This window comes from Caloenas nicobarica, chromosome 3, assembly GCF_036013445.1.
Source record: "Caloenas nicobarica isolate bCalNic1 chromosome 3, bCalNic1.hap1, whole genome shotgun sequence".
Taxonomy (NCBI): domain Eukaryota; kingdom Metazoa; phylum Chordata; class Aves; order Columbiformes; family Columbidae; genus Caloenas; species Caloenas nicobarica.
This window is the reverse complement of record NC_088247.1, coordinates 105794572-105821581: the sequence shown is the minus strand read 5'-3', so window position 1 is coordinate 105821581 and position 27010 is coordinate 105794572. Positions and strand designations below refer to the sequence as shown.

Genomic DNA, 27010 nt, shown 5'->3' with positions numbered 1-27010 from the left:
TTTTTCACTGAAAGTTCAGTGTACTCTAGCACTTCTTCCCCAGCCTCCTGACTGAATGTATTTATCTGAAAATTTGTGTAGCATTTTTGTGGTATAAAACCAAACTACAGTTCTAATTAGGAAATTTCCTTTTTTTCTTGGCAGATGATGATGTACCTGCAGATATGGTTGCAGAAGAGTCAGGTCCTGGTGCACAAAATAGTCCATACCAACTTCGCAGAAAAACTCTTCTTCCTAAAAGAACAGCTTGCCCTACAAAGAGCAGTATGGAGGTAACTTTCATTTGTTTGTTTTTAATTGTAAAATAAATCTTACTGTTTCAAGAATAGGAGGCTAATTCATTTCATAAGTTACCTAATGACTGAACTAATTCTTATTTATTTCATTAAAGGGTGCCTCTACTTCAGCTACTGAAAACTTTGGTCACCGAGCTAAACGTGCTAGAGTATCTGGAAAATCCCAGGATTTATCAGGTAATAACTTTCTACAAAAAAGAAGGTGGGGAGAAGAGGTGGAGAGATTTTGACTTCACACACAACCCCACACACTACCCCCAAGCTCGTTTTTTCTGTCTGTTCTCCTACTAAGAAACAATAGTTAAAAACAACTACAAACTTGTTCTGAACTTCAAAATTGGAAGCATGATTTTAATCTGACTTTTAGAATCTGGTTCTTTAATTTGCCTGCTTCACTGCAGCATGTTCATTTGGGTGGGTTTTTTTTGTTTGTTTGGGGTTTTTTGTGTGTGGGGGGGGTTTTTTTGTTTGTTTTGTTTGGTTGGTTTGGTTTGTTCTCCTCAAAGTGCTATGTAGTTGTATCCAAGCTACTGTTAGCAGCAGTCATGCTGCAGTGGTGCAGCACTCTGACTAGGCTTATTTACCATTTCTCATATTGATGTATCGTTCCAGTTTATGTTTAGAGGTGGTTTTGGTATGCTGTTATAGCACTTTGTCAGGGAGAGAGGGAGAGAGTTTGTGTGTGTGTGTTCAGAAACAAAACCCACATGTGTACCTACATAAATATGTACATCTATTTCACACACATATACAGTATATGTACATTATATAATAAACACATACATGCAATACATGTGTAATATAATAATTATATACACATTATATATATAATGTGTGTCTTTATTTGTGTATATATATGCCTGTGTGCACATACACACGCATATATAGGTGCACGTATCCTGGTTGTTCTTTTCTCTATGTCACTTTTCAGTCCCTCTGCTTCTACCCCTTTCTGTCTCGTGACACGCTCTCTAGTTCCAGGAGATCTGCTGTCACTGTTCCCTGCAAAATCAACACCAGTGCTTGCCAACTCCCATTTATGTGGTTTCTGTTGCTTGTGTCTTTTTTTTCTTCAGTCCATGTCCCCCTTAACATTGTGAATTAAAACTGAGCAGCTGGCATAAGACTTTTCGTCCATTTTCGTTGTTTCTGTTGAAGTCTACTCTTTGTTTGCTCATCTTCTCCATAGGGTGGATTTTATCTTTCAAGTGCTCTGTCTCTTTCCCCCTCAGTTTTATTCTCTGTCCTCCACCACTTGCACACCCCCTGCCTTTGATTAGCTCTTAATTTCAGCAGCTGTTTGAGAATCAGCTAACCTCAGATTTATATCCTAGCCAGAACCAGCTGAACATAAACCTGTGTCATTCTACTTCCAGTTTCATTTCCTGATTTGATATCTGAAGCCTCGTGCAAAGTCGTTTTGTCATAGACTCAGTTTCTCTTGCCAGTTCCTAGTTTTTCTTCAAGGTCATTCACTTTTAGTGTGTTCTTTGTTACACTTTTACTCACCTCTTTTGCTTTAGTGAAGGTATCTACCGAGTCCTGTGGTACGAATTACTGTATGAACAACAGTAATTTCCAAAGGAATTCTCCACACTTTCACTGTGCATTCCTTTTGTTACATTCTTGTGCCCATGTGGGGAAAGTATGGGGATTGTGGAAGCTTCTCCAGCATGGAATTACCAGAGGAATTGTAAACAATGATTTTTATAATTGTAGTCTTTAAGATTGTATTCAAACCAGTCGCAGTCTTAACAAGGGAGTGTCCTTCTCAACTCATTTTCTGTTAATATCTTTTCCAGTATGGATGATGGTTATTTTTAGTTTCCCCATTGAGTTTTTGAAATATTCCTCTAAATTATACAAGTATTGATTGCAGTGAGATTTCTTTTTCTTCCTGGTTTTTGCTGGCATAGATAATGATAGCCCTTCTCACCGACTTGTAACCATGAGACTTTCTGGAATGTCATCAGTGGAGACAGTATATTGTCATCTGGAACATATAGCTGTTTATTTTAGAACTGTGGATGACTAGAAACACAGGAAAATGTCTTGGGGGAGGACCATTCCTCCTTGTATGGGCTCTGATTTGAGGAAAATTTGGTGGAGATGAAAGGAGAAATGCCAGTCAATTAGAGCTTCAACTGGAGCGCAGCCAGTAGTTGGAAAAACAGAAGACTATTCCTTATTTTAATACTTAGTTCAGAATTAGTGTTGCTGAGAGAGAGTTGCTATTTGAAATTGTAAGGGGAAAAAAATATCAGTCTCAGATACTATCAAACAGAACATGTCAGAATTTTGGAATATTGACACTTTTTTCCTGTTATTTGCAACCCTTTCCACCGGTGGTCTCCACAATGGACAATGAGTTGTTCAATCCTGAGACAAAAAAGGTTAATGAATATACAAGAATCTTGATGAGAAAGCAACACATTAGAGAAAATATGTAAATAATTTTTCACTTAAACCCTTCAGTGGAATGCAAAAAATGAAGAAACCAAAAATTTGCATAAGAAAAAGGTATGATGGAGCTGTGTTGCTTACATCACAAATAACTCGAACCTACGAATTCAGCATTTAACATCTGTAGAAAACATTTACAGCTTTTAGATTTTATTAGTCCAAATGTTTGTATTATATGCTGATAAAATATTTCTTGATTTACAGAAATATTTAAATTCAATATATTTCCTTACATTACCTTAACTGTAAATGTGTGCTGCTGCTTATTGGGATATTCATTCTTCAGTACCACTTGTCTACTCACATCATTTAATCCAGGGTTTTAATCATTTGACAGTCTTCCTTTTTGTTTATTACTGTGTAGGTTTTCTCCTCCCTTGCTTTAAGATTACTACATTTGCATAACCGTTTTATAGTGGGAAGTTCTTGCTCATTTTTAACCATCTTTGGAAGCCTTCAGTTCAGAGACAAGCGATTTCTTTCTTTGACTGAACTATGGAGTTGCAGTAGATACTGAGACTGTAGGTTGCTGGATCACTTGTTGATCATTCTGTACACTGGATACATGTACTGCTCATAGTTCACAGAATTTACTGCCTTTTAAAATTTTTGTCTTTTCCTATTGATTTTTTGTAAGATATTTTTCCAAGAACACTGCGTGCTATGTTTTCTGACATATTTCTACTACTCAGCAAGAAAGTATTTTTACTAAGTTCCTCCTTACAGAACAAAAGCTATTTGTCTATATCTTCTCCACTAAAATGGACAAAAAAGGTATCCATACAAGACATAATTTACAGTTTGGGATTCATGGGATGGCATTCTTGGGCTTTGTACAAGGAAGGAAGTTCACTTTCAGGCAGCTTTCCCTGCCCTTTGTGTTCATATTACAATGATCGTTTAGCACATAGAAACTAGTAAAGTTGAAACTGAATTATCTTCACCCATATCCTGTGGAAACAGAATGACTTAACCAGCTGTGTTTCTAGTTTTCAGTTGTCTAGTAAGTTAACACTTTATTAAAATTATAAGTAGTTCAACTGTCAACTTATGCTAGGGGAAAGATAAAGATTGGTGATGACCTCTTGCATTTTATTTTTATTCTTGTCTATTTTTAACACTAATTTGGAAAATTCTATCAATTTTTTTCATAAGAGAATGTTTTTTACTTAACCTTCACTTTTTCAATAGGTGTAAAACTGTTGGGAGTAGCAGCACACAAATGTTTCTGGTTTGCCAGAGAAGCCTTTTAAACTGTTTCAGCTTGTTTTTGTAAACTGGGAAGAACAACATATTGAATGTATCCTTGCTCTGACAGATTACTAAAAGATACCCGAAATGTGAAGTGTGAATTTCTAAAACAAAACCATGGAGTTCTCTCTTGGACCCAGAGATATTGAAGTCTGCACGTTAAGAAGTGAATTAGCTTTTTCAAATTATACTGGAAAATTCCACCTAGTAACCACTGAATCAGTGGAGAAATCTTAAATCAACGCCTTCTTCTTAATTGAGCAGAAGGGCAATTTAAATTAAATCTCTCACTTCACTTCTACAGGATTATGGATAAAAGTGGGGGGGATAGCAAACATCTGTAAAATCATCTTAATCTTACAAGTAGTGTCTAAGTTTCCAAGTAAGTATAACTTGAAAAATGGAGGATGGGAGAAGGAAGGGAGTTTTATTGTGGTGCTTTTTTTTTTTTTTTTTTTTTTAAATTGCAAGAAGTTTTTTTTAAATTGGTCCCTGCCTCTTGCATTAAGGAAATGCGCCTGGATTTGAATTTTCATTTTGAGATGGGGCCTAGGGAAGAAAATCAGAGCGTGAACTGTTGAGCAATGGGAGGCCTTATGCTGATGAACTTCCCTCTTCAATAAAATATTAGTCAAGGTCCTAACATACATAAAGGAAGAAAAAATTCTGCAGGTTGTTTAGGGAAGTAACTGATTGTCTTGGGAATAAGATCAAATTGTATGCCTCAGGGATTGTGTGTTAAAAGGAGAAGACAGGTCATAGAAGGCTTGTGAGAATTTACTGCCTTGCGTTCACAACGTGGCATTTCAGCTTGGAAGGCAGTAGAAGACTATATCTCTGCATTTAACTGGAAAGCTACCAGAAAAAGATGAATTCAAAAGCAGCATCCAATTAACCTGTGATACATTTCAAGGGTAATTAGGACTGTAGAACTAATTGCTACTGCCTGGCTGACATACAGGAAGAGCCACCTTTATCTCCAGTGGAAAAGGACCTTTTTAAAAAACAGCACTGATGGTGCGTGTAACATTTTCTGGTGATGCCCAGCCGTGCTCACCTTATGGACTACTGGTATATGCTCCTCAGGCTTTGCGGTCCCCAAAGGCCTCTTGAGCATAAGGCCTTTCCAGACTTTTTCCTTGCTTTTTACCAGATCTCCTAATTTACTGGCTTCAGCCTGGCTTGCAAGGTTTTGTGGTTTTGGGTGTGTGGGGGTTTTTTTGTTTGTTTGTATGGTTTTTGTGGGGGTTTTTTGGGGGGTGGGTTTGTTTTGTTTATGTTTTAGCTTGTTTTGGTTTTGTGTTGTGGGTTCTTGTTGTTGGTTAGTTGTGTTTTTTGGTTAGGTTTGGTTTTTTTCAATAATTTCTTAATCTGGCATTAATAATGCTGCTTCTGAAATGAACTGTCTTGCCCAGCTTCTGGACTTTCATTCCGGTCTCCTTCCTTGTGCCCATGCTCACATTTCTGTACCTTGCAAAGAACTACAAGGAACTGATCCATTAAAAAAAATAGTTTAGAGGAGGATCAGTAAAGTTGAGGAAAAAAATTCTCACCTGTTCTGTACATGATCAGTGCTGTCAACCTAAAGGATAGTTTGGGAGCAAATAGCTATGGGCATGTGGAATGGTGAGACTTGTAGCTTTTGTACAGCATGGATTTTTGTTGGAATAAAGTGGCAAGTAGCTATAATTTATGACTTATCTGTGTTACTCTTAAAAGCAACCATCAGTTGTATAAATGCCCTCCTGGCATTTTAGAGGAAATCAGCATTTGTGAATCACCAAGGTGACATTCATACAGTGGTGTAACAAGGAACAGGTTCAGGGAAAGTCACTGCAAAGTCAGTAATATTTCAGAATTTCTGCTAACCGGTCTGACCACAGATAGAAGTATGACACCCTGGAAAAACGGCTTTAATCAGTTCTCTCATAGTACACAGGTTCTGGTGATGCAGTTTGTAGACCACAGTTTTTAGCATCTTTGTAAAAGCCACAGTTCTCCACTTCTCTCTTTTAGCTGGAAATAACGTAGTTATTTGTGCTGCTTTGCCCAGGTAAGGCTTCTGGCTTTTTTTTTTTTAAGTGTGGAAACTATTTTTCAGAATGTTATTCCCTCAAATTTAGTAGTTCATCTTTCTGAGGGTCTCTTCAGTAGTCTTCCTGTAATAGCCAAAATCACGATCCTATTGCTCCCTAGGTTCGTATGTTCCAGGAAAAAATGAATAATGCAAGGGGCATTGCATGGATGTAATTGTGTTGTGAATGCAGCAGGAGCTTTTAATGCCTTGCATATACAAATCCTCTAAACTTGGAAGCTATTCTCTATGGTTCTGCCTGAGAAAGGATCCTAAAGACAATAACCAAGCAAGCGAGCTGTGCAAACAGAACTCCTGTGGGTGAGGATACCTGCCGCAGAGGGGGCTCGTGAGAGCACAAACTGCAGATGGGGTTTCCCAAATCAACTGTCACGTGTAGAGTGCTCACAGGCGCCAGAGCAGGGGTTTGACCAAGTGCATTCACATCTCCACACAGCAATGGGATTGTCTCTTTCTCCAACCTCTCTCAAGAAATATGACATCTGGCAAGGCTAACACTTCTTCTGGCTTAGATTTTTTCATTTTAAAAGAAAGAGTCTAAATGGGAGTAAGTGGAAGGAGGAGACTTTGGAATTGCTGCTGGCTACTGGTTTCCTGCATCCCAGACATCCTTTTTCCTAATGTGTTCATTGTGGGAGAACAAGGAAGTTTTACTAGTAGTTTTTCCAGGCAGTGACAACACAAATTCTTTTGTTTGAAAACATTTGCAGAGATTGACTTTGGGACTGGATTATTATTATTATTATTATGAGGGTTAATTGCACCACAATGAAGCTAATAGCAGTGTGGAGCCAGTATATCTGGAACATGTGCAGTAGCCTACTTAATATCTGCAATTGTAAATTGTATGTATATTGATTCCTCCAACAAAAGAGAGGTGAACTAAAAAGTTTGAAAGAAGGCTTCAAGTCTGTAGCTTCTACCTGATTCCAGAGTCAACCATTTATCACTTTTTTTCTTTTATATTTAGATGAAATGTACTTAAAAAAAGCCCAAATAAAACAAATGAACGAAACCAAACAAAGCAAAAAAAGAAAAACAACCAAAAAAACCACCAAACCAACCAAACCTGCTCTGAGCTCATTGGTGTTTTAAATGGGAATCTTTCAAGTGACAAGCTGATGATCTATTTCGGTCACAATTCGGGCTGGTTGAGTATGTCAATAATCTGATATAGATTACTGTTTAATAGCAGCACCTGCAGAACAATATCTTCAGGAGAAGTTGCCAGATGAAGTGGTTCTGAAGATCTTTTCCTACCTGCTGGAGCAGGATCTCTGTAGAGCAGCTTGTGTGTGTAAACGCTTCAGTGAACTGGCTAATGATCCAATTTTGTGGTAAGTGAAAAGCTATTCCTTGTTATCATGAGAAATATTAGATGTGCTGCACAAGATGCCAGTACAATAGAAAAACTGAGGTGGTAGTTGCCATTAGTTGAATTAAAACCAATTGTATTTTAGTATGTGTGGTTTATTTAAGCATTATTTGTTACTTACGAATCCCTGATTATATCTGTTAAATAGTAAAACTTTTGATTCTGTAGTAGTAGAGATACTAGTGAAATAATTGCTAGTTGAAAAATCAATGAGGTACTCCTTCAGTAGCCATTCCTTTCCTTTTCCCCCTCTTTAACCTTTTTCATGCTTCTTTGGGGATTGTGTTCCTTTATGCAAAAGAAGAAACACGTTTCTTAATGTTAAATGCAAATTTTGTCTAATGTTACTAACAGGTTTGGTTTTTTGGTTGGTTTGGCTTGATTTTTATTTGTTTTGTTTAATGGTTGGATACTGAGGGTGTTTTCCCCCATGTGAATCCACCCTACCCAGGGTTATTGAGAGCTTGGATAAATGAGATCTAAATTTGCATTATTTTATAAAGGAAGAAATAACACGTGTTTCTTAGGCTGTTTGGTTTGTTTGTTTTGTGTTTGTTTTCTTTTTCTTTTTCTTTTTCTTTTTAAATATTAAGACACAAAGAAAGTGAGTATAACATGACAAAAGTATGTTTTTCTCCTGTCCTAAAGGCAGTTTTGGGAATGTCTTACCAGATGAATTGCAGCAACTGAGATTCGTAGAATCATAGGATCATTTTGGTTGGAGTAGACCCTCAAGATCATCAAGTCCAACCATAACCTAACTTTAGCACTAAACCATGTCCCTAAGAACCTTGTCTAAGTGCCTTTTCAACACCTTCAGGGATGGTGACTCCACCACTTCCCTGGGCAGCCTGTTCCAGTGCCCGACACCCCTTTCCGTGAGGAAGTTTGTCCTAATACCCAATCTGAACCTCCCCTGGCACAACTCGAGGCCATTTTCTCTTCTCCTATCACTTGCTACTTGGGAGAAGAGACCAATCCCCTCCATGCTACAGCCTCCTTTCAGGTAGTTGCAGACAGCGATCAGGTCTCCCCTCAGCCTCCTTTTCTCCAGGCTGAACAGCCCCAGTTCCCTCAGCCGCTCCTCATCAGACTTGTGCTCCAGACCCCTCACTAGCTTCATCGCCTCCTCTGCACTCTCTCTAATATTTCGATGTCCTTCTTATGGTGAGGGGCCCAAAACTGAACACAGGGTTCAAGGTGAGGCCTCACCAGTGCCGAGATTCAGTGGCATCTTGTAAGTCTGGACTTAATATCAGCAGGCTCAGACACTGCAATTATTTGTATTCTGACACTAATCAAAAGAATCCAATTGTTGTGTGGTTCATGTGCTATTTTCTTCTTTTTAAGGCACTGTAATCTGTCCACTGAGTAACTCTTTTTGAAATACGGTACATAATTTGTTCTCTGAATGCATTTTTCAGCCTTTTTTTGGCAAGGTGGGGAAGAGCTGGTGGGACACTTTGTCTTAAGTTTTGTTATTCTTGTGCCACTAGCTTTCCAAAGTGTTAAGGCAATGCTGTAGTTAATGTAGAATTAGACTTTGATTCCACAAACAGTGTAACTAGAAGCTTGAATTTCTTTGTGGAAGTTACATGTTGAGAACGCTTTTGCTTGGATCGTGAAACGCATGTCAAAATTTTTCTTAGAAAAACACAGAAGTCAGTCCAACAGAAAAATTGTTTTGGAACTGTTTTAAAGTGGTTGGTACTGATCTCGGTCAAATTTACCGTCACAGACTGGCAAATACTGTTGGAAAAACCCCAGTTTTCAACATTTGGTGTGTTACATTAAAATGGAGGAATAATCAGAAATACATTAATTTTATTTTCTACTTGACACTGCTCAGGAAAAGATTGTATATGGAAGTATTTGAGTACACTCGTCCAATGATGCATCCTGAACCTGGTAAATTTTATCAGATTAATCCAGAAGAATATGAACATCCAAATCCCTGGAAAGAAAGCTTTCAGCAACTGGTAACAGTATTATTCATTTATATTCCAATTTAAAGATGGTTTATAACAGTAAAAACCTCAACTTCTGAAATGTGGCTGACAGTAGTAATTTTGGGTTTAGACTTTAAATAAGATGACGGGACTGAGGAGGTGGGGAGAGATCTCTGCGTTGTGTTACGCAACAGAGGGGTATCTGAAGTTATGTCCTGTTTTGGGATGCGCCTTAGGCAGACACATCATGGGAAAGAGGAGTGCTTGAGCGTCTGGCTCTTTTATCTTGGGCTTTCCTGATGTTTTTTGCATCACTGAAATTCTGTGAAAGAGATGGTCATGGCCTGTGACTCACAAATAAACTTGAAATATATTGTTTTCGTCATATATTATTAAGGTAGTGTGCATGTCGGTTGTCAGATTCATATGCATATTCCTCTAGTAAACCAAACAGTGTATTGATATCACCATTTCAGCTGATGTGACTGGAGCTAAAGAAGTGATTGAACCTCTAATACAAAGCATCAAAGGTATTCTAAGAATGGCTGGGCACGATATTTGAAAAACAAAAGTAAGAGAAATAAATATCGAGGCTGGTGTTTTATACAAGGCTGTGTGTAATTGGTTGATGAAATTCTGAAGCTTATTGAGGACAAATACTTTCACAGTACTCACATGTGAAGGTATAGGGTTCTGTTTTCCTCACCATATAAATGCAGTTTGTTTTGTGGCAAGCTGCTAGAAAATCAAAAGGTGGAAATAAGAACATCTGTTGTGGAGTGTATAAGGTATATGAGGGTTTTCAGTCAGTTTAGAGGCTTCTGGCTGTAGGTGAGCCTCTTGGTTTAGCTGATCACTCTCTTAGCCTCAGATGTTTTTTGGTGTTGCCATTTCAAATTGGGTGCCTCGTATGGGAGATCAGAATATGATCCTTAGTTCCTGGAACAAACCAATATCAGCAAATGGCTTGTTAATTTTTTTTGTGTGTGTGCTTTCAGATCCACGTATCTGGAAGCTTATCATAAACTATTTTCCTTGTTTCAGTACAAAGGAGCACATGTCAAGCCAGGTTTTGCTGAACACTTCTACAGTAATCCTGCAAGATATAAAGGAAGAGAAAATATGTTGGTATGTTTCTAAAGCAGTTCTTCAGGATATATATAAATCTGCATGATTATTTCTCTCTAAACTTGTCCCTTTTCTTCTAGTATTACGATACCATTGAGGACGCTCTTGGTGGAGTTCAAGAAGCTCATTTTGATGGACTTATCTTTGTTCACTCTGGTATATATACTGATGAATGGATATATATAGAATCTCCAATCACCATGATCGGTGCAGGTATTTAAACTGAGAGCATCTTTGTCTCAAAGTATGACTTGTGTTAATTACTACCTTAATTACAAAGATATTCTGGTGTACTAAATATTCAGTATAAATGCCCATCTTTCTTCAGCAGCCTATTAAGTCAGTGTTTTCTGTACAAGTGTCACTAACTAAAAAGCAGCTGATGCTTCAAACTGAAGTACCATTGTCTGCTTTGTTAGTTCTTGGAATAACTTATTTATCTTTTTATTTTGTTAGGAGAAAAAAATCAAATTTGTCGGAAAGCATATTCAATTATAGGACTGCAGTTGAAATTTTCAGGTGGTTCTTATGAAATTTGTTTATATATAACCTATCTCCAGAGTAGAATCCAGCAGTGGGAGCAAGCCCAAATTAGTATCTGTCCCATTTTTGTCAGCGTTGTAATTCCATCTTGAGGAAGTAAATGAGAGCATCCAGCAGAAAGATTCTGAGACTGGAGGTTCTTTCTCTGTTTGTCTCCCAGCTGTTCCTCTAAAGGAGAACCTTTATGGAGAAGAAAATAAGAAAATAAGACTTTCAGAATAGGAAAGTTTTAGGAAGTTGATATAAAGTAATACACCTGGCTGCAAATTGTGGTGCTTGTGGAGCTGTTAGCTTTTCCTGTCCCCACTGTGAGCACGCTAATCCCCTGTAGCAGGAGAGAATGGGAAGAATTTAGCCTGTGTTAATGTCTGGTAGAGATCTCGGGCCTCTTGCTCCTGCGGTGACCCAGAAGTGAACTGCCTGCTTCCTGTTTTTGCTGAGATACTGCCTGTCTGGGCTGGTGGTGGGTTTTGCTTGGTTTTTGAAAGAATTCCCTCTTTTCAGGTATCTCTTTGTTCTGTGTACCAACTGTTCTGTTCTTGAGTGATGACCCTATTCTGGCACTTCTGCCTGGGTTTTGCAGCCTTGGCAGTGAGAATGGTTTTGACCAATGCAGTCACGTTGTTCCAGTGTTAGCCTTAAAACTTGTCCCTGCAGATCTGCAAGATGCAGCTGTGTTGGTATGTTAGTTTGTCGGTTCATGACTACATTTCTGAAGCTGACATCCTGAGCATCCCCACTTAACAGCGCTTTGGTTTGTGTTGTGGAGAGGTTTTGGAGCACAAGCTGGATTCCTTTTGGATGAGACCGAGAGTCATGTTCCTGGAATACTCTTACTGCACTATAGTCGTTGGTGTGTGTTCAGTCTGAGGGACCAGGCTAGGACTAGTCCAAAATCAGTCTCTTCTATGCTCCCTGTCCTGCGATATACATGGTGTGGATCTCTGATCCTCAGCACTGTTTCACTCTGTTGTACCACTCATGTTTTGCTGCAGTGCCTGCTAATGCAGACATGGCTTTAGACAAATAAAATACCCCCAAGTTCTGTTTCAGATAGATGGCAGTGAAAAGGCCAGTACATATTCATAAAGTGTTTAAAATCTAGAAGAAGCTGGATCAGCACTGTCCTAAGTTTCATGAAATGACAGCTTCAAAAATCTGGTTAAACTCTTACATGTTCTCTGACTCCTTTTAAGTTTTGAAAATCCCTCTGCTTTCCCTTCTACTGGAATTAACCTAAGTTACCCAGAAAAACAGTTAACTATAGTTCTTTAAATGCAAGGGATCTGCATTGTGTATTTTTGTAACAAAATAGCTGTCTTGGGGAACAAAAGCTCTGAGAAGAATCCAGAAATGCTAGATGTATTTATATTTTGGTTTCTGGCACTGCCGTCTCTTCACTTCCTCAGACTTTCTCCACTGAATGGTCAGTGACATTGTAGAGAGTCAATTTTCATTTGTCTGGAAAAGAAAACAAATTAAAGTGAACCACTAAGCCTTGGAGAACTACCTCTTCTCTGCTCAGTCTGGCATGCTTTTCAAAATGGCAGGATTAAGGCAGCACCAAATCTCTCTGCAATTCTACTCAAATTTCTTTAATAGTTTCTTCTGCTGACTTCTGAAGTAGCACAGCATTATTAGAAATGCAGCTTTACATACCTCGAGCTTTCATGAAGCTTCTGCTTTCTCATAGGAGCAAAATATTCTTACATCATAATATCTGGCATTCTAGGTTGGTTCTGTTTCATTTGGGGTTTTTAAAATTTGTTTCCTTAAATCTAGGGGAAGGAGTCAGGTTCAGAAGGAAGCCTTGGGAGGAGGTATTATTAGTACTGTGGCTTATCTGAAATGTCAAGTAAGAAGCAAGAGTAGACTTTCTGTAGGGAGATGGATGCATCTGTTTCAGTGGACAGAAATACCTATGAATTTCTTAAAATAATTCCATTTTCCAGGGTTGAGGAGGGGGTATCAGATTACTACAGGAACGCGAGCCTTCCACAGAGAGAGCTCTTCTCATTCAGGACATGAATTCTCTCATCTTAATGGCTGAGTTTCAGCAGGTAGATCAGGACACACGTCTGTACGAGAATCTTCACTAAATATGTTGGAGTTTCTTTATTTTAGGAGATACAGTTTTCATTTTTTCCCTTTATTTTCTGCTTAAATAATGTGCAAGTAAGTGAAAAAAGGATTATCAAAGGATTTTCCAATGAAGGAAAAAAATCAGTAAAAAAAAATTTGTAATTTTAAGGGTAGAAAAACTGGGTATATTTTACTTTTGAGTGCAAGAGAACTTTAACATGTCTGAACTCTTCCTTAAATAACAATTCTGTGTCTTTGAATTGAAAATGATATTTAAGACTAGTCTAGAGCTGTGTTCTTAGCAGATTTTAAAGACTGCAAGATCTAAAAGGACCTCTGCATTTTTTTGCCTGATACGATTGAACCAGGGTCACAATTATTTCCTGCAGAATCTAGTTATTTTTCTATTAATGTACTGAAAAGTGAAATTGTTCTATTCCTTTTGAGGAATAAAAGAATTCTGAAGCAACGTCCAGATAACTTTTAATTCTTTAGGCATACCCTTATTGTAGACTTTCTGTCAAATTATTTCTAAATGGTCTCATCCTGGTCCTTAAACTGAGCATGAATTCATGTCCTGTGGAACGTGACTCCTTTAGACTTCAGCAAATTCATGAGTTCTTGAGGGCTATGGTTTGCTTGATTACAAAACCAGTGGCCCTTTTTTGTTTCTTATACTGGTTTCTCTCTTCTAAAGTGGTTTAAGCCAAAAGTGGAGTGGATGTTGCAGAGAATTTCATTGATGCATTTAGAATGAAAACAATGCTTGAGCAAGTTCCCTTCCCTCTACAGCCTTTTCCTAGGGGGGATCTAAGTGCAGTGGTCTTACTAATTGACATGTTCCATAATGGGCATTCTGGGACCTCCCAGACTTGGAGACCTATAAAGTAACTCCTGTGCCAAGAAGAAGGAGATATCTGTAGAGAACATCATCCAAATCACGGCAAACACCTCCAAGCACGGTTCCACAAAACTCTCCACTGTGTTTGATAGTGTTTCAGAGCATCCACTGTGAAGTGGTTTTTTTTTCCTTGTCTCCCAAAGAGGAGAACACAATTCTGATATTAATTTATGGCTCTTTTATTTCCTGTTAAGGGCTCGATTTATTTTCTGGTTTTGGCTCGCCTGCAATCCTGTGGTGCTGTTTTTTTTCTCAGATGCCGAAGTGTGAGTGCCAGTGCATTTGCACCATGGCGAAAAACAGTTGATTATATAGAAATGTTACCAGGCCACAGAAAAATACTTCTTATGTCCTCATCATAGCCTCTTTTAGTTATTATCTAGTACTGAGTTGATAGTGGTATGAAGAAGAGCTAGACTACCTTAAAATATTTGCAGCTCTGCAGTAATGAAAGCAGAGATCTGGCTTTTAGATAGTCAGAACAAGCTGGATAATAGTGTAAATCTTTCTTCGTTCTGCCTGGCACCTTTCTACGTGAGTGACAAAGAACAGGACATACCGCTTGTCTGTACTGGTGTCAAAAGACAACAGAAAAAGATCTGCTCCTGAGAAATCCTGTGTGTAGGCTCTTCAATAAAATACAGAATTTAGGGCAAATATCTGGTCACGTTTGTGTGTCTGGAGTTGGGAATGGTTTGAAATTGCTGTCAGGTAAGCTAAGCTATCTGCTATAGTACGTGAAACTTCCGTATTTACATTTCATGTATTGAGGAAGGCCTCTTCTGGCTTGCGTATTTGAAATGCGGTTTTGAATCAAACTGTCTTGCTTGCGAATGAGTATTGTTGAATTTCTACCCGTGTAAGCCTGTTGCTAACTTGTGCTCCCTCTGCTGGCTGTTGCCAGGCTGATGTAAACATCTCCTTCCCTCGGACTAAGGATGAAGAATAGAGCAGAGCCTTGCTTGTAACACGGGAAATCAAACTGCAGATTATGAGAACTTGCAAATGAACCATTTTGAAACCTTCTGTACATACTTTCAGAAGGATAGTTCAATCCAATCTTAAAGTATTTTCTTCTGAAGAATAATGAGGACATCAGTTCAAAACTATGAGTCTTATATTTGAGAAGTGTGGGGAGGTTGCTTGTGGGTCATGAGCAGATTACTAAGTAGTTGTTTAAATTGGTTTGAATTAGGGATGGAATTTATGTATTTACCTTTAATAAAAGGGTTTAGAATACCAAAATAAATTGTACTTAGTAACAGAATTACGGTGCCTCTAGACTGGAATCTGTATTTAAACTGTTCATTCAGTTTGTAATAAGTAGTAGTCAAAAACTAGCTCTGTACCAGTCAAGATTTTCCTCATGGTACTAGGTATTCAATTGGTGCAAGATCGGCTTAGTTAAAGACTAGTTTCTTTGTCTGTTTTAAGATTTTTCTGACACAAGGACTATGTATGAAGAAGAGTGTTCATTTTCCTTTGTTACTTTCAAGATAATTCTGTAAGTCTTTTGAGGATTTTTTTTCAGCGGTGTAAACTAAAGACTTACTAAATGTCTTCTTTACAGCACCTGGAAAAGTAGCAGATAAAGTTATAATAGAAAACACTAGAGATTCCACCTTCGTTTTTATGGAGGGTTCTGAAGATGCCTATGTTGGATATATGACAATCAGGGTAAGAAACTCAAACTTGAGCAGAGCTTTTAATCTCATTTTAATGCCTAAGCAATTAAATAAATACTGCATTTCTGTGTTGTCTTCCTTTTTCAGTTCAACCCTGATGACAAATCTGCTCAGCACCACAATGCACACCACTGCTTAGAGATTACCGTGAACTGCAGTCCAATTATAGATCACTGTATTATTCGAAGTACTTGTACGGGTTAGTGGGCTTTTTATTGTTTGAAATTAACACTGTTTAAAGCTACTAAACTAACTGGGATACATGGAAGCAGCACACAAATTTATTATCACTATTGACTCCATTTCTTATTTTGATGCAGGTGTTTAATACAAGTCTGCAAGCCTTATTGCTTTGAATTGGCATTATTACAGTGACATCTTTGTCCAAGGCCCTTGTGATAATGTATACTTGGTCTTCTAGTTGAATCAGTTTGGACTTTCTGGGCTGTTAGTTTAAAACTTGAAAAGTGACAGTTTATATAAACTTAGCTGGTTTTGGTCCACATAGTTGTAGCTGGCAGGAGAGTGTATTTGAAGGGGGCACACATGGGACTTTTACATTAGGTTCATTACAAGATGCAGTGTTGGGATTGATGACATTGAAAGAGTCATGAGCTGTAACTGCTAAGCTAAGTTCACTTTCCTGTCAAGAGTGGAGTGATTTGACATACTCGAAGTATGAATTCTTAGCTATACAGGCAGAAGAAATGCATAGTGTGGAAAGTTAGACTCATTTCACCATCAGAAATAAGGAGCAAATTATACTGCCTGGTTTGGGAAACATTGGTAGCCTGGATTCTGGAAAGAAAGGGTCAGAGGCAGTGGAAGTGAGAACCTGGATGGCAGTTCGGTTGTTGGCAGGAAGACGTGGCAGCTCACAGGCACAAGACATGGCGAGTTTAATGTGTCTGAACACAAGCAGATGAAATGGAGTTGGTGTGCCAGAAAAGAGGTGCTGGAGAATTAAGGTATTGAGCCTTTGCGTGGAAATGGCAATATGAACTTCATGTACCTAAGTTCAGCTAGTGAAACAGAAAGGATCTTCACAGCAGGCTGTGCATAAAGGTTGCTCAGCGCGATATAAAGGTCTTCAACTAGACAAACTACACTTTTCTGGTATGAACTGTGAAGGAGGGAATTCTGCAGGGAACTGTAATAAGAACAGTGGAAGGATTCCTTGTCTGTGCCTTGTAGAGGAAGATCTGCTCCTTCTCAGAGGTGTCAGAATATAAAACACAACTTCACTTTTGGTCAAGGCAGCTCTACGCTTCACATCACCATCTGTTTTATTGGAGACATATCAGCTAATGTGTGGAAGTGTTAAAAATGAAAAAAAGAGGAACAAAGGGACAGTTAGCTGCTCTCAGTATCTAGACTTCTTTGTTTAATGCTAAATACGGAGACGCAAGTAAATGAAGAAAATTTGTTCTTGAAGTTTCTATTATACCAATATATTACCAATATTGGGGACAGTGATAACAACTGAGAGGAGTTAGATTTGTTTCTTGGACCATGTTCAGCTTAGTTTTAAAAGCAGTTTGAAGGGCTGCATGGCTTCATATTGAAACATGCTTGTAGATAAGTTAGTAGGTCCTGATGTTTTGGTGAAAGTTGTTTATTAAAATTAAGCTTTGATAACTTTTTTCATTATTACTTTTCATTATGAAAGACTATTTCTGATGATTTGGTACTTTTGCCCTTTAAATACTCTGGATTTCTGCGTTTTTGCTGCATTGTATTGTTGCTTCTCTTTCTCCAAAGTTAAAATTTCTGATCTATTTTGGAGGCTGTGTGTAGGCTGTACTATCATCACTTATTGATTATTAATTTTTATTGACTTTTTAAATCCTACTAAACCTTGCTGTAACCTCAGGAAATCCTGAGTGTGTGTAAAAAGGGAAGAAGAGTGGCAGTCTGCCAGAAAAGGCATTTACTGTTTCCAAGTCAATGACATCTCTGAAATATTGTTCCATAAAGCATTCAAAATCTCTTTCCTAGCACATGCTTGATACCCTTTCTTTAGAACTCCTAATTGCATTAAAGCATATTTCTACATTATGTCATATGTAAAGTTCTTAATGTATATAATATGTAAAGATGGGAGCTATGTAAGTGCTAGTGATTTAAGCTGGAAGTCTCCTGCTGCCAATCCAAAGCATCTTTGAAATATTTTAAAATAAAGTTTAAATGGTAAGATTCTGAGTCTAGAGCTTCTATTGCATACATTGTAGAGGAAATCTGTATTAGTCTGCACCTTGACAGATGAAACAGTAAGTGCGTTGGAAATGTGCCTTTAAGTATTGCATAAGTGCATGCAAGCGTTATATTCTGAGTAAACAAAATAAAGCCGAAACCAGTAATACATGTGCTTGGTACTCTAAAATGACCAATTTCACACAATCAATAATGAAGGCCAGTGAAGTGAGTCAGAATAAAGATGACTTTCCTTTAAATAAGCAAAATGTGATACAGTTATGCTTTTAGAACACCACACTGGGATCCCAAAAATCCGTAGTTCCTTAGTGTCACTGGAAGTGGTAGAGGAAAGGGGAGTGGAGGCAGTTATGAAATATAAGAAATGAGAAACTATTAGCAATTAATATAAATAGAAAACTAGGAACCATAGGAAACTGTGGGAAACCCTCCCCCTCCCCTCACAAAAATACAAACACCCCAATAAATACCAGCACCACCCTGCAAGAGAACTTGAAAAACAAGACAAGATATAACATCTGTCTAGAAAAGACAGTGCTTGTGTCTGAACTTGGGGAACAAAAGGAGTTTCAGCAGTGATGCTGATCCATCATAGATATGGAAGAATTTGAATGGCAAAGTGTTGTGTAATTTTTGTTCCATATTTAATGAGAATAGGCAGGAATGATAAATGTGCTCATACCCTAGAGGGATAATGAAATACGTTCCATTCCTGACAGTAACCATGGATGAGGTTAAACAGCTGTAAAAATAGACATTCTAAAATCATGCAGGAGTTTAAAAAGAACTGGCCGAGAAATCTTCTGGGCTCCTATTATGTATCAACAGTAACTTGAAACCTGTTCGAGATGGTGTATGGCCCTGGGGAGGGGGGTGGTAGGGGAGAGAGTAAGCAGGATGAAGTGTGGCAAGTAGTACTGGTTATTGATCCTGGGTAGATCAATGAGGTGGTAAATGTGGGGGTTTGGTCAATTAGGAATTTAAAATTTAGGATTGAAGCAAATTAGTGTGTATTTACAGAAAGTTAAAACGGTTGCATCACACCGTTAGCATTTTTTATTACTACTTTTGACTAAAAGAAGGTAGCGGTGCCAATATAAATACACAGATTCTTGAAAAATATTTGACTTCAACCTACAGTGCCTTAAAACATTAGAATTTTACAGAATTACCAGAGCACACATAGATGAAAAATAACTTGTAAGGTAATTGTAAACAGCTTTTTTGTGGCTGTTTCAAAGATGACTTCTTGACTTTAAGCCACTTTATCAATGATTTGCAGAAAAAAAAAATGCATATTAATGAAACTTGTGGATGAGGGTATTATCAGCAAACAGGAGGATGGGTTGTTCTGCTCTTTTTGGAAGGTGGGCTCAAGTAATACTCATGGTAGTGTGAACAGGTATGAAGTTATACACACAACTCACTTTTGTTCCTATTTTAAGTGATAAACCTATCTCCTGGGAGGCTGGATTTCTAGGGGAGGCTTAGTCACTGTGGGTAAACATCTAAACATGAGAGGCCTTGTGTAGTCGAATGGCCAAAAGAACTAATGCGATCCTTAGTTATACTTGTGGGAATATTGAGCAGAAGTAGAGAGGCTGTATTACACCTCTGCTTCCTCCTGCTCCAGAATAAAGTACTCCTTCCTCATGTCCATAGCAACGTGTTGGAAATATAGAAACAGTTCAATTAAAAGTCATGAAAGAGCAGAAAAATTCAGTTGTAACGGAAAAACATACTGACCGCAACTTGTTACTTTATCAAAAGGAGACTGAAGGAGTAAATTGCTTGCACTGATTATGTGCATGCGTTGGGTATGGCATACGCCGGTATGAAGAGAACCAGTAACTGGGTGCTAAAGCTGGAGATGTTCAGCTGAGAAATTAAAGTGTAAATTAACAGGGTGACAACTCTGTAACCAGCTAACAAGCTGTGTGGTGGTTTCTCACTTGTTGGAGATATTCAAATTAAAATTAAATGTGTTTCTAAAAGATATGTGCTGAAGTTCCTGCTACTAGAATTGAAGCAAGAATTCATTCAGGGAATTATTATAGCCTGTATTATTCATAAGGTCAGACTAGACAATTAAAATAATTTCTTTAGGATTAAAAAAGAAAAGCTCTGTAAATGAGTCTATGAATTTTTAAAGTATAGTCTTTGTGGTACTATGCTAGAAGGTAATATGAAAGCTTACTAACAGAGCGTGTACTGGCTTGCTGCTTTAGTGACATTTGATTGCAGGGAAGGTGTGTGCTACGAAGGGCAGATACCCTGAGGTGGGGTCTCGCCCTCTGAAATCACCGTGAATCTGCCATTGATTTGTAGCGGCCACAGAATCTCATGTTTTTGTTCTTCCTGGACTTCAGGGAATGGAGCTGGTCTGATGAGGTCCTGAGCATGTTTGAGTCCCAGCTGCCTGAAAAGTGTTTGTGTTTTGGGGCAATGGTATGGGAGCTGAAATCACCCGAGGAGCCAGAGCACAGAGCTTTGTAACGCAGTTGGGAGCAGACCTGTTGGTTCCTGATGTGGAGTTCTGTACTCGAGATTGTGCTGCTGGTCTCCTGCTCATCTTTAGTTAGACAGTGTGTCTTTGTCTGCCATGAAGTTACTATTTGTTCGGACTCTTCAAAGTACTGGGTTATGAAAGTTTAAAGGCAAGTAAAATAAAGCAGTAATTAGCATAGAATTTTGTTATATTTCAATTGGTTTTTGTCTGTTGTGGACAGTCAGTGTGCAGTGGACCTAACATAGGAAAGCAAATGAGTGAGAACTTTCAGAAGCATGAATTATTATATAAACTGTTGTCTATTCTGGCAATCACATGCAGCTGCGTAACCTTGGCATAGTGTTTTTTTAAAGCAACTCCTGTCTTGATATTTTTTTTATCTGCAAAATGGTGGCGTTAGTCTTTTTCTGCCTGTGGCTTGCAGTGGGCTGGCACTGTGAGCTCTGAATTTTTTTTTAAATATCAGTTCACGCTAACTTTTCTTGCAAGAGCACTGCCAGACTATTTATAAATACACGATGCTTTGAAGCTATGGTAACTGTACTGTTTTCTTCCAGTTGGTTCTGCAGTATGTGTTAGTGGCCAGGGAGCTTGTCCTACTATTAAACACTGTAACATCAGCGACTGTGAAAACGTTGGACTTTATATTACAGACCATGCACAGGTATTTTTTTAAATATCAATTTCTTTGATAAAAATATTTACTGTTCTTTATTACCATCTTAATTTACATTTTTATTTCCCAGGGAATATATGAGGACAATGAGATCTCCAATAATGCATTAGCAGGGATTTGGGTTAAAAACCATGGAAATCCCATTATCAGACGGAATCACATTCACCATGGACGTGATGTTGGCGTTTTCACTTTTGACCATGGCATGGTAATGTATATATTTTCTTTTGAAGAAAGCAATAAAGGTGTTGCATAGTTAAAGTTTTCAAATTTTGCCCGTCATCGAAGAAATGTCTAAAAAAATAAATGTTTTTATGCGTGAACAGATATTTTAAAATATGCCCACTGTTCTTCTCTTGCCCTTCAGTGGGCAACTTCACTTTAAAGACAATTTTAGCTGAAAGAGGTTTAAGCAAGCTTTTTCAAGTTGATTGGCAGCCTGTTACATTGAATTATGTTGCAGTGACAAAATACATCTTGAAATAGGATGTAAATGGTAGGCTTACAGTTACACTATTGCTTCATTCTTTTTCCTTTGAAACAGAACAAAAAATAAGGTGCTGGAAGATTTAAGAATTAAATAAAAATCTCTGAAGATTTAATCAGTCTTATTTTAATGTTAAATATCTGAAATGGGGTATGTCCATCTTCTCTGGGAGGAGGACTTTTCTAGCATGCAGTCGTGTAATTTTAACACAGAATTTCATTGCAGAATTTAGGCCTTCTTTCACAAAACTGTTTGTTTCTGTGGCATGAAGGTGATAACTTCATATAAAGTAGTGAGTAATGAGCATGCATAGTCCTTGAGGTAAACAGGGTGGATTTTTGCCACTGAAATAAAAAAATGATTATTTGGTGATTTGTTTTAGCAAAATATTCTGCATGTCTTCCAAGCAGTGCCACATCACTGTTTTTCCTGCTTGAGTGGCAAAGTCCCAATTCCCCTCACCCAGATGGCAAAAGGAAGAGTGTTCTTCTAGTCGCTCTTAAAATTACACACAAAAAAGAAGTACAAAATGTGATCTGAGTATGGTTAACTAAATGTCAAACTAAGAGGTGCTGAAGTTAATACTGCTTACTGCCTGATCAATGTGATGTTCAAAATCCAAAATGATTTCTGGTTCCTTCTTGCCTTCACAGGGTATCACAGAACTTGATTATTTTGTTGGAGCTGTTGAATACTGCAGGGCGTGTGTTGCCTATGACTTTGGTCACATGGAATAACAAGCTATATAGTCACTTGCTTTGGGGGTTGCATTTTTAGAGGTGCTGTAGATAATAGGAACCTTTTCTCTGGTGCTGTGCTGCTGCTGTAATGCAAACCCGGCTGGAATGGGCTTGGTTTCAGAAGGCTGCTGAAGAATGAGGTCAGCCAGCCCAGTGCACATGTTATGTGCTGTGGATACCAGTGCATATTCCCCTCCATACATTTTTGTTCTAGCCTTACTGCCTGACACACCTCTGGCCTAGCTATGGGTAAAGATATGCTGGGGCTATTCTGTGGCAAGAATACCGTAATTAGACCTGGTGTGTTTTATCCACAGACGTTTGTAAGTAAATGTCTTTTATCACCTAAGTAGTAGTTTTGCTGGTAGATCTTTGAGAAAGGTAAATAATGCTTGCAAAAAATACTTTTAAAAAGGTAGGCATTAAACACTAAGGGCTTTGACTAGCTGAGACAGATGACTGAGTCCCAAGTCACACTTTTCCAGACATAGCTTGGGTGTAGACTGGACCTCTGTTTTCTCATTTCAGTTGTCTCACGTTATCTTCCGACCTTTGAATCCACTGTTTCTTCCGTATCCCTCATGTATTTTATCTTGCCATCACCACCGCCATCCCAGGTTTAATATGTTCAGAGATCTAGCTACAGTAGAAATCAATTTAAATTACTCATTCAATGCTTGCTACAAGGAACCTATAGTCCAACATTTTAAAGGAGTCGTATTCCTAAATAAAATGTTTATTAATTCAGATACTAAATTGCTTTAGCTTTCCTACTGAACTTCTACATGAGGATTTTCTACGCTGTATGTGATGTGTTGGGGGACTGTTGGCTGGGTCTCAGATGCCTGAATAAAATAATAATGTCTCATAATAAGACATTTCCTTGGGGAAATAAATTTCCATAATTTTGATGAATGATTAATGCAGTTATAGCTAATGTATAATGTAGCAAGCTTTCAGGAAAAAAAAATCCATGTTTTGTCATGGGTAAGAGGAAGAAGAGAAGCAGCTAGTTTTGAAGACCTGTATTTTGATCCCTGACTGCGTGTTTTTAGGCTCACTGAATTCTGGATCTTGTTTCCCTTTTTCTAGGATGCCTTCTTTCCCTTTCTAGTTATTGTTCTATTGCTTTAGTTCTAACGCCAGTGATGAGTGCTGGTAGCCTGGAACCAGCATTACCAGAAGATCCACTGTGGACAGAAATGAGTGAGGCCTTTCTCCTTCCCAGCCCAGGTGCAGGGAGCTGTGGGGTCAGACAGCACCGCAGCACTGGTTGCACCTGTTTCATTTGCAGTTTCTTGGTCTTAGTGGGTGCTAAACAGGTCATGGAGTGCTGTGATTTTTTTGCTGCTGGAATAAAACCTTCCTGCCATTGGAAAGTCAAATGTGGTGGCGTTCTGATCTGTTAGGTGCCTCTTCTCCACTCTTAGTTACATCCTAAGGAGTGTATTTGTTCTGTGTTGGCCAAGATTATACCAGCCCAGAAGAATGCTCTTCCAGCAGTTTTCTGACAAATCTCCTTACGTCGTTTTATATTCTCTAGAGATGTAGTTGTTTGGCCATTTTGCAAAGAATGGTGACAAACTTTAAGATGTTATGTCCTTGTTTTATATTATCTGTTTAGACACTGCCACTGCCTCATTTCACAGAATCACAGAATGTTAGGGATGGGAAGGGACCTCGAAAGATCATCTAGTCCAATCCCCCCGCCAGAGCAGGAACACCCAGATGAGGTTACACAGGAAGGCATCCAGGTGGGTTTTGAATGTCTGCAGAGAAGGAGAATCCACAACCTCCCTGGGCAGCCCGTTCCAGTGCTCTGGCACCCTCACTGAGGAGAAGTTTCTTCTCAAATTTAAATGGAACCTCTTGTGTTCCAGCTTGAACTCATTGCCCCTTGTCCTATCATTGGTTGTCACTGAGAAGAGCCTGGCTCCATCCTCGTGACACCCACCCTTTTTACATATTTATAAACATGAATGAGGTCACCCCTCAGTCTCCTCTTCTCCAAGCTAAAGAGCCCCAGCTCCCTCAGCCTTTCCTCATAAGGGAGATGCTCCACTCCCTTAATCATCTTTGTGGCCCTGCGCTGGACTCTCTCCAGCAGTTCCCTGTCCTTCCTGGACTGAGGGGCCCAGCACTGGACACAATATTCCAGATGCGGTGTCACCAGGGCAGAGTAGAGGGGGAGGAGAACCTCTCTCGACCTACTAACCACCCCCCTTCTAATACACCCCAGGATGCCATTGGCCTTCCTGGCCACAAGGGCACAGTGCTGGCTCATGGTCATCCTGCTGTCCACCAGGACCCCCAGGTCCCTTTCCCCTACACTGCTCTCTAATAGGTCATTCCCCAACTTATGCTGGAACCTGGGGTTGTTCCTACCCAGATGCAAGACTCTACACTTGCCCTTGTTATATTTCATTACATTTTTCCCTGCCCAACTCTCCAGCCTGTCCAGATCTCGCTGGATGGCAGCACAGCCCTCTGGCGTGTCAGCCACTCCTCCCAGCTTGGTGTCATCAGCAAACTTGCTGATAGTACACTCAATTCCCTCATCCAAGTCATTGATGAATATATTGAATAATACTGGTCCCAGTACTGACCCTTGAGGCACTCCACTAGATACAGGCCTCCAACCAGACTCTGCCCCATTGACCATGACTCTCTCGTTTCTTTCCTTCAGCCAGTTTGCAGTCCACCTCACTACCCGATTGTCCAGTCCACACTTCCTCAGTTTTGCCGTGAGGATGCTGTGGGAGACGGTGTCAAATGCTTTACTGAAGTCAAGGTAGACCACATCCACCGCTCTGCCATCACCTATCCACCTCGTTATGTCTTCATAAAAGGCTATGAGGTTGGTCAAGCATGACTTCCCCTTGGTGAAGCCATGTTGACTGTCCCTGATGACCCTCTTATCCTTGATATGTCTTAAGATGGCCCCAAGGATAAGGCGTTCCATCACTTTCCCAGGGATGGAGGTGAGGCTGACCGGTCTATAGTTGCCTGGGTCCTCCTTCTTGCCCTTTTTGAAGACCGGAGTGACATTTGCTTTCCTCCAGTCCTCAGGCACCTCTCCTGTTTCCCAAGACTTGGCAAAGATGATGGAGAGTGGCCTAGCAATGACTTCAGCCAGCTCCCTCAGCACCCGCAGGTGCATCCCGTCTGGACCCATGGATTTATGGATGTCCAGATTGCTGAACTGGTCCCTAACCCAGTCCTCATCAACTAAGGCAAACTCCTCTGTTGCCCAGCCTTCCTCTGGGGCCTCAGGGGTACGGGGCTCCTCAGGACAGCCTCTGGCAGAGTAGACAGAGACAAAGAAGGCATTCAGTAATTCTGCCTTCTCTGTATCTTCTGTCACCAGGGCACCCACCACATTCATCAGTGGGCCTACATTGCCTCTGGTGTTAGTTTTGTCTGCCATGTATTTGAAGAAACTCTTTCTGTTGTCCTTAACCCCTCTTGCCAGGTTTAACTCTAAGGAGGCCTTAGCTTTCCTAGTTGCCTCCCTACATCCTCTGACAACAGCCTTATATTCTTCCCAAGTGGCCAGCCCCTCCTTCCGTGATTTGTAAACTCTTCTCTTCCACTTGAGCTTGCCCAGCAGTTCCCTGTTTAACCACGCAGGTCTCCTGGCTCCCTTCCTTGACTTCCTACGTGTCGGGATGCTCTGATCTTGAGCTTGGTAAGCAGTCCCTGAATGTTAACCAACTATCTTGGGCCCCTTTACCTTCCAGCAGCCTTGCCCATGGGATTTCCCCCAGCAATTGTTTGAAAAGGCCAAAGTTTGCCCTGCTGAAGTCCAGGGTTGCAATTTTCTTTGGTATTCTGTTCCTGTCACACGAGATCCTGAACTCCACCATTTCATGGTCGCTGCAACCAAGGCAGCCCTCAACCTGTATTAACATATTGCATAAGCACTCCCAATCTGCTTCAGTGGATGCATATATCCATACATTCCTCCAAGACTTAAACAGGCTCAGAAACATGTAATGAAGTGATCTGAGCTGCAGAAAAGCTGGTAAAGAAGTGCTTCGATAACTCCTGGAGGAGAGATGTCTGTGGGCTTGAGGGTTAATTGGAAATTGTGGCTAAGAGCTGCTGCTTGTTTAAGTACTGGAGTATAAATATTAAATATATGAGTATTGAAATACTAACAAAAAAACCCCAGACTGAATTCTTGATATACTTGATATATTTTAAATGAATTTGATCTGTTTTCTTACTGGTGGAATGCCTGTTCCAATGCTTCGATCAGTGTGATATTACAAGCAAAATGAAAGACAAATAAATTTTTATTTTCTGTTTAAAGGAAACTCCAGCACATTGAAGAGAACATGTGAATAATGTTTATCTCAGCTGCAAATATTATTAAAATGTTTCTTACTCATAAACTCCTTTGAAAGACTTTTCCCCTTCCATCTCGAAGTCTGCTTTTGGCAGCATCCTCTGTTCAGTATCATGCCAGTAATAGAGTTGATGAAATGACATCATTGGCAGTATTCACATACTCTTCCAGTGACACAAATCCTACGTACCGAAACAAATTAATGTGTTTTCTTTGTTCACTTCTCTCATTTCCCTTCTGTTATTTTTGGGGATGTGTTGTCTGG

General features: G+C 39.3%; 1 protein-coding gene across 2 annotated transcripts in view; it reads left to right on the top strand.

Annotated features, from left to right (window-relative positions):
* The window catches only part of FBXO11 (F-box protein 11), a 77593-nt gene that overhangs the window by 36559 nt on the left and 14024 nt on the right, over positions 1 to 27010 (top strand). The window contains exons 2-11 of one of the 2 annotated variants that reach the window (XM_065630367.1): positions 145 to 272; positions 392 to 473; positions 7301 to 7442; positions 9330 to 9459; positions 10474 to 10557; positions 10638 to 10770; positions 15654 to 15760; positions 15856 to 15967; positions 21049 to 21155; positions 21238 to 21375. In XM_065630367.1, the coding sequence (XP_065486439.1) occupies positions 145 to 272; positions 392 to 473; positions 7301 to 7442; positions 9330 to 9459; positions 10474 to 10557; positions 10638 to 10770; positions 15654 to 15760; positions 15856 to 15967; positions 21049 to 21155; positions 21238 to 21375 (1163 nt within the window). Of the gene's footprint in view, positions 1 to 144; positions 273 to 391; positions 474 to 7297; positions 7443 to 9329; positions 9460 to 10473; positions 10558 to 10637; positions 10771 to 15653; positions 15761 to 15855; positions 15968 to 21048; positions 21156 to 21237; positions 21376 to 27010 lie in introns of both variants that reach the window. The other variant, XM_065630366.1, reaches the window with a different exon arrangement.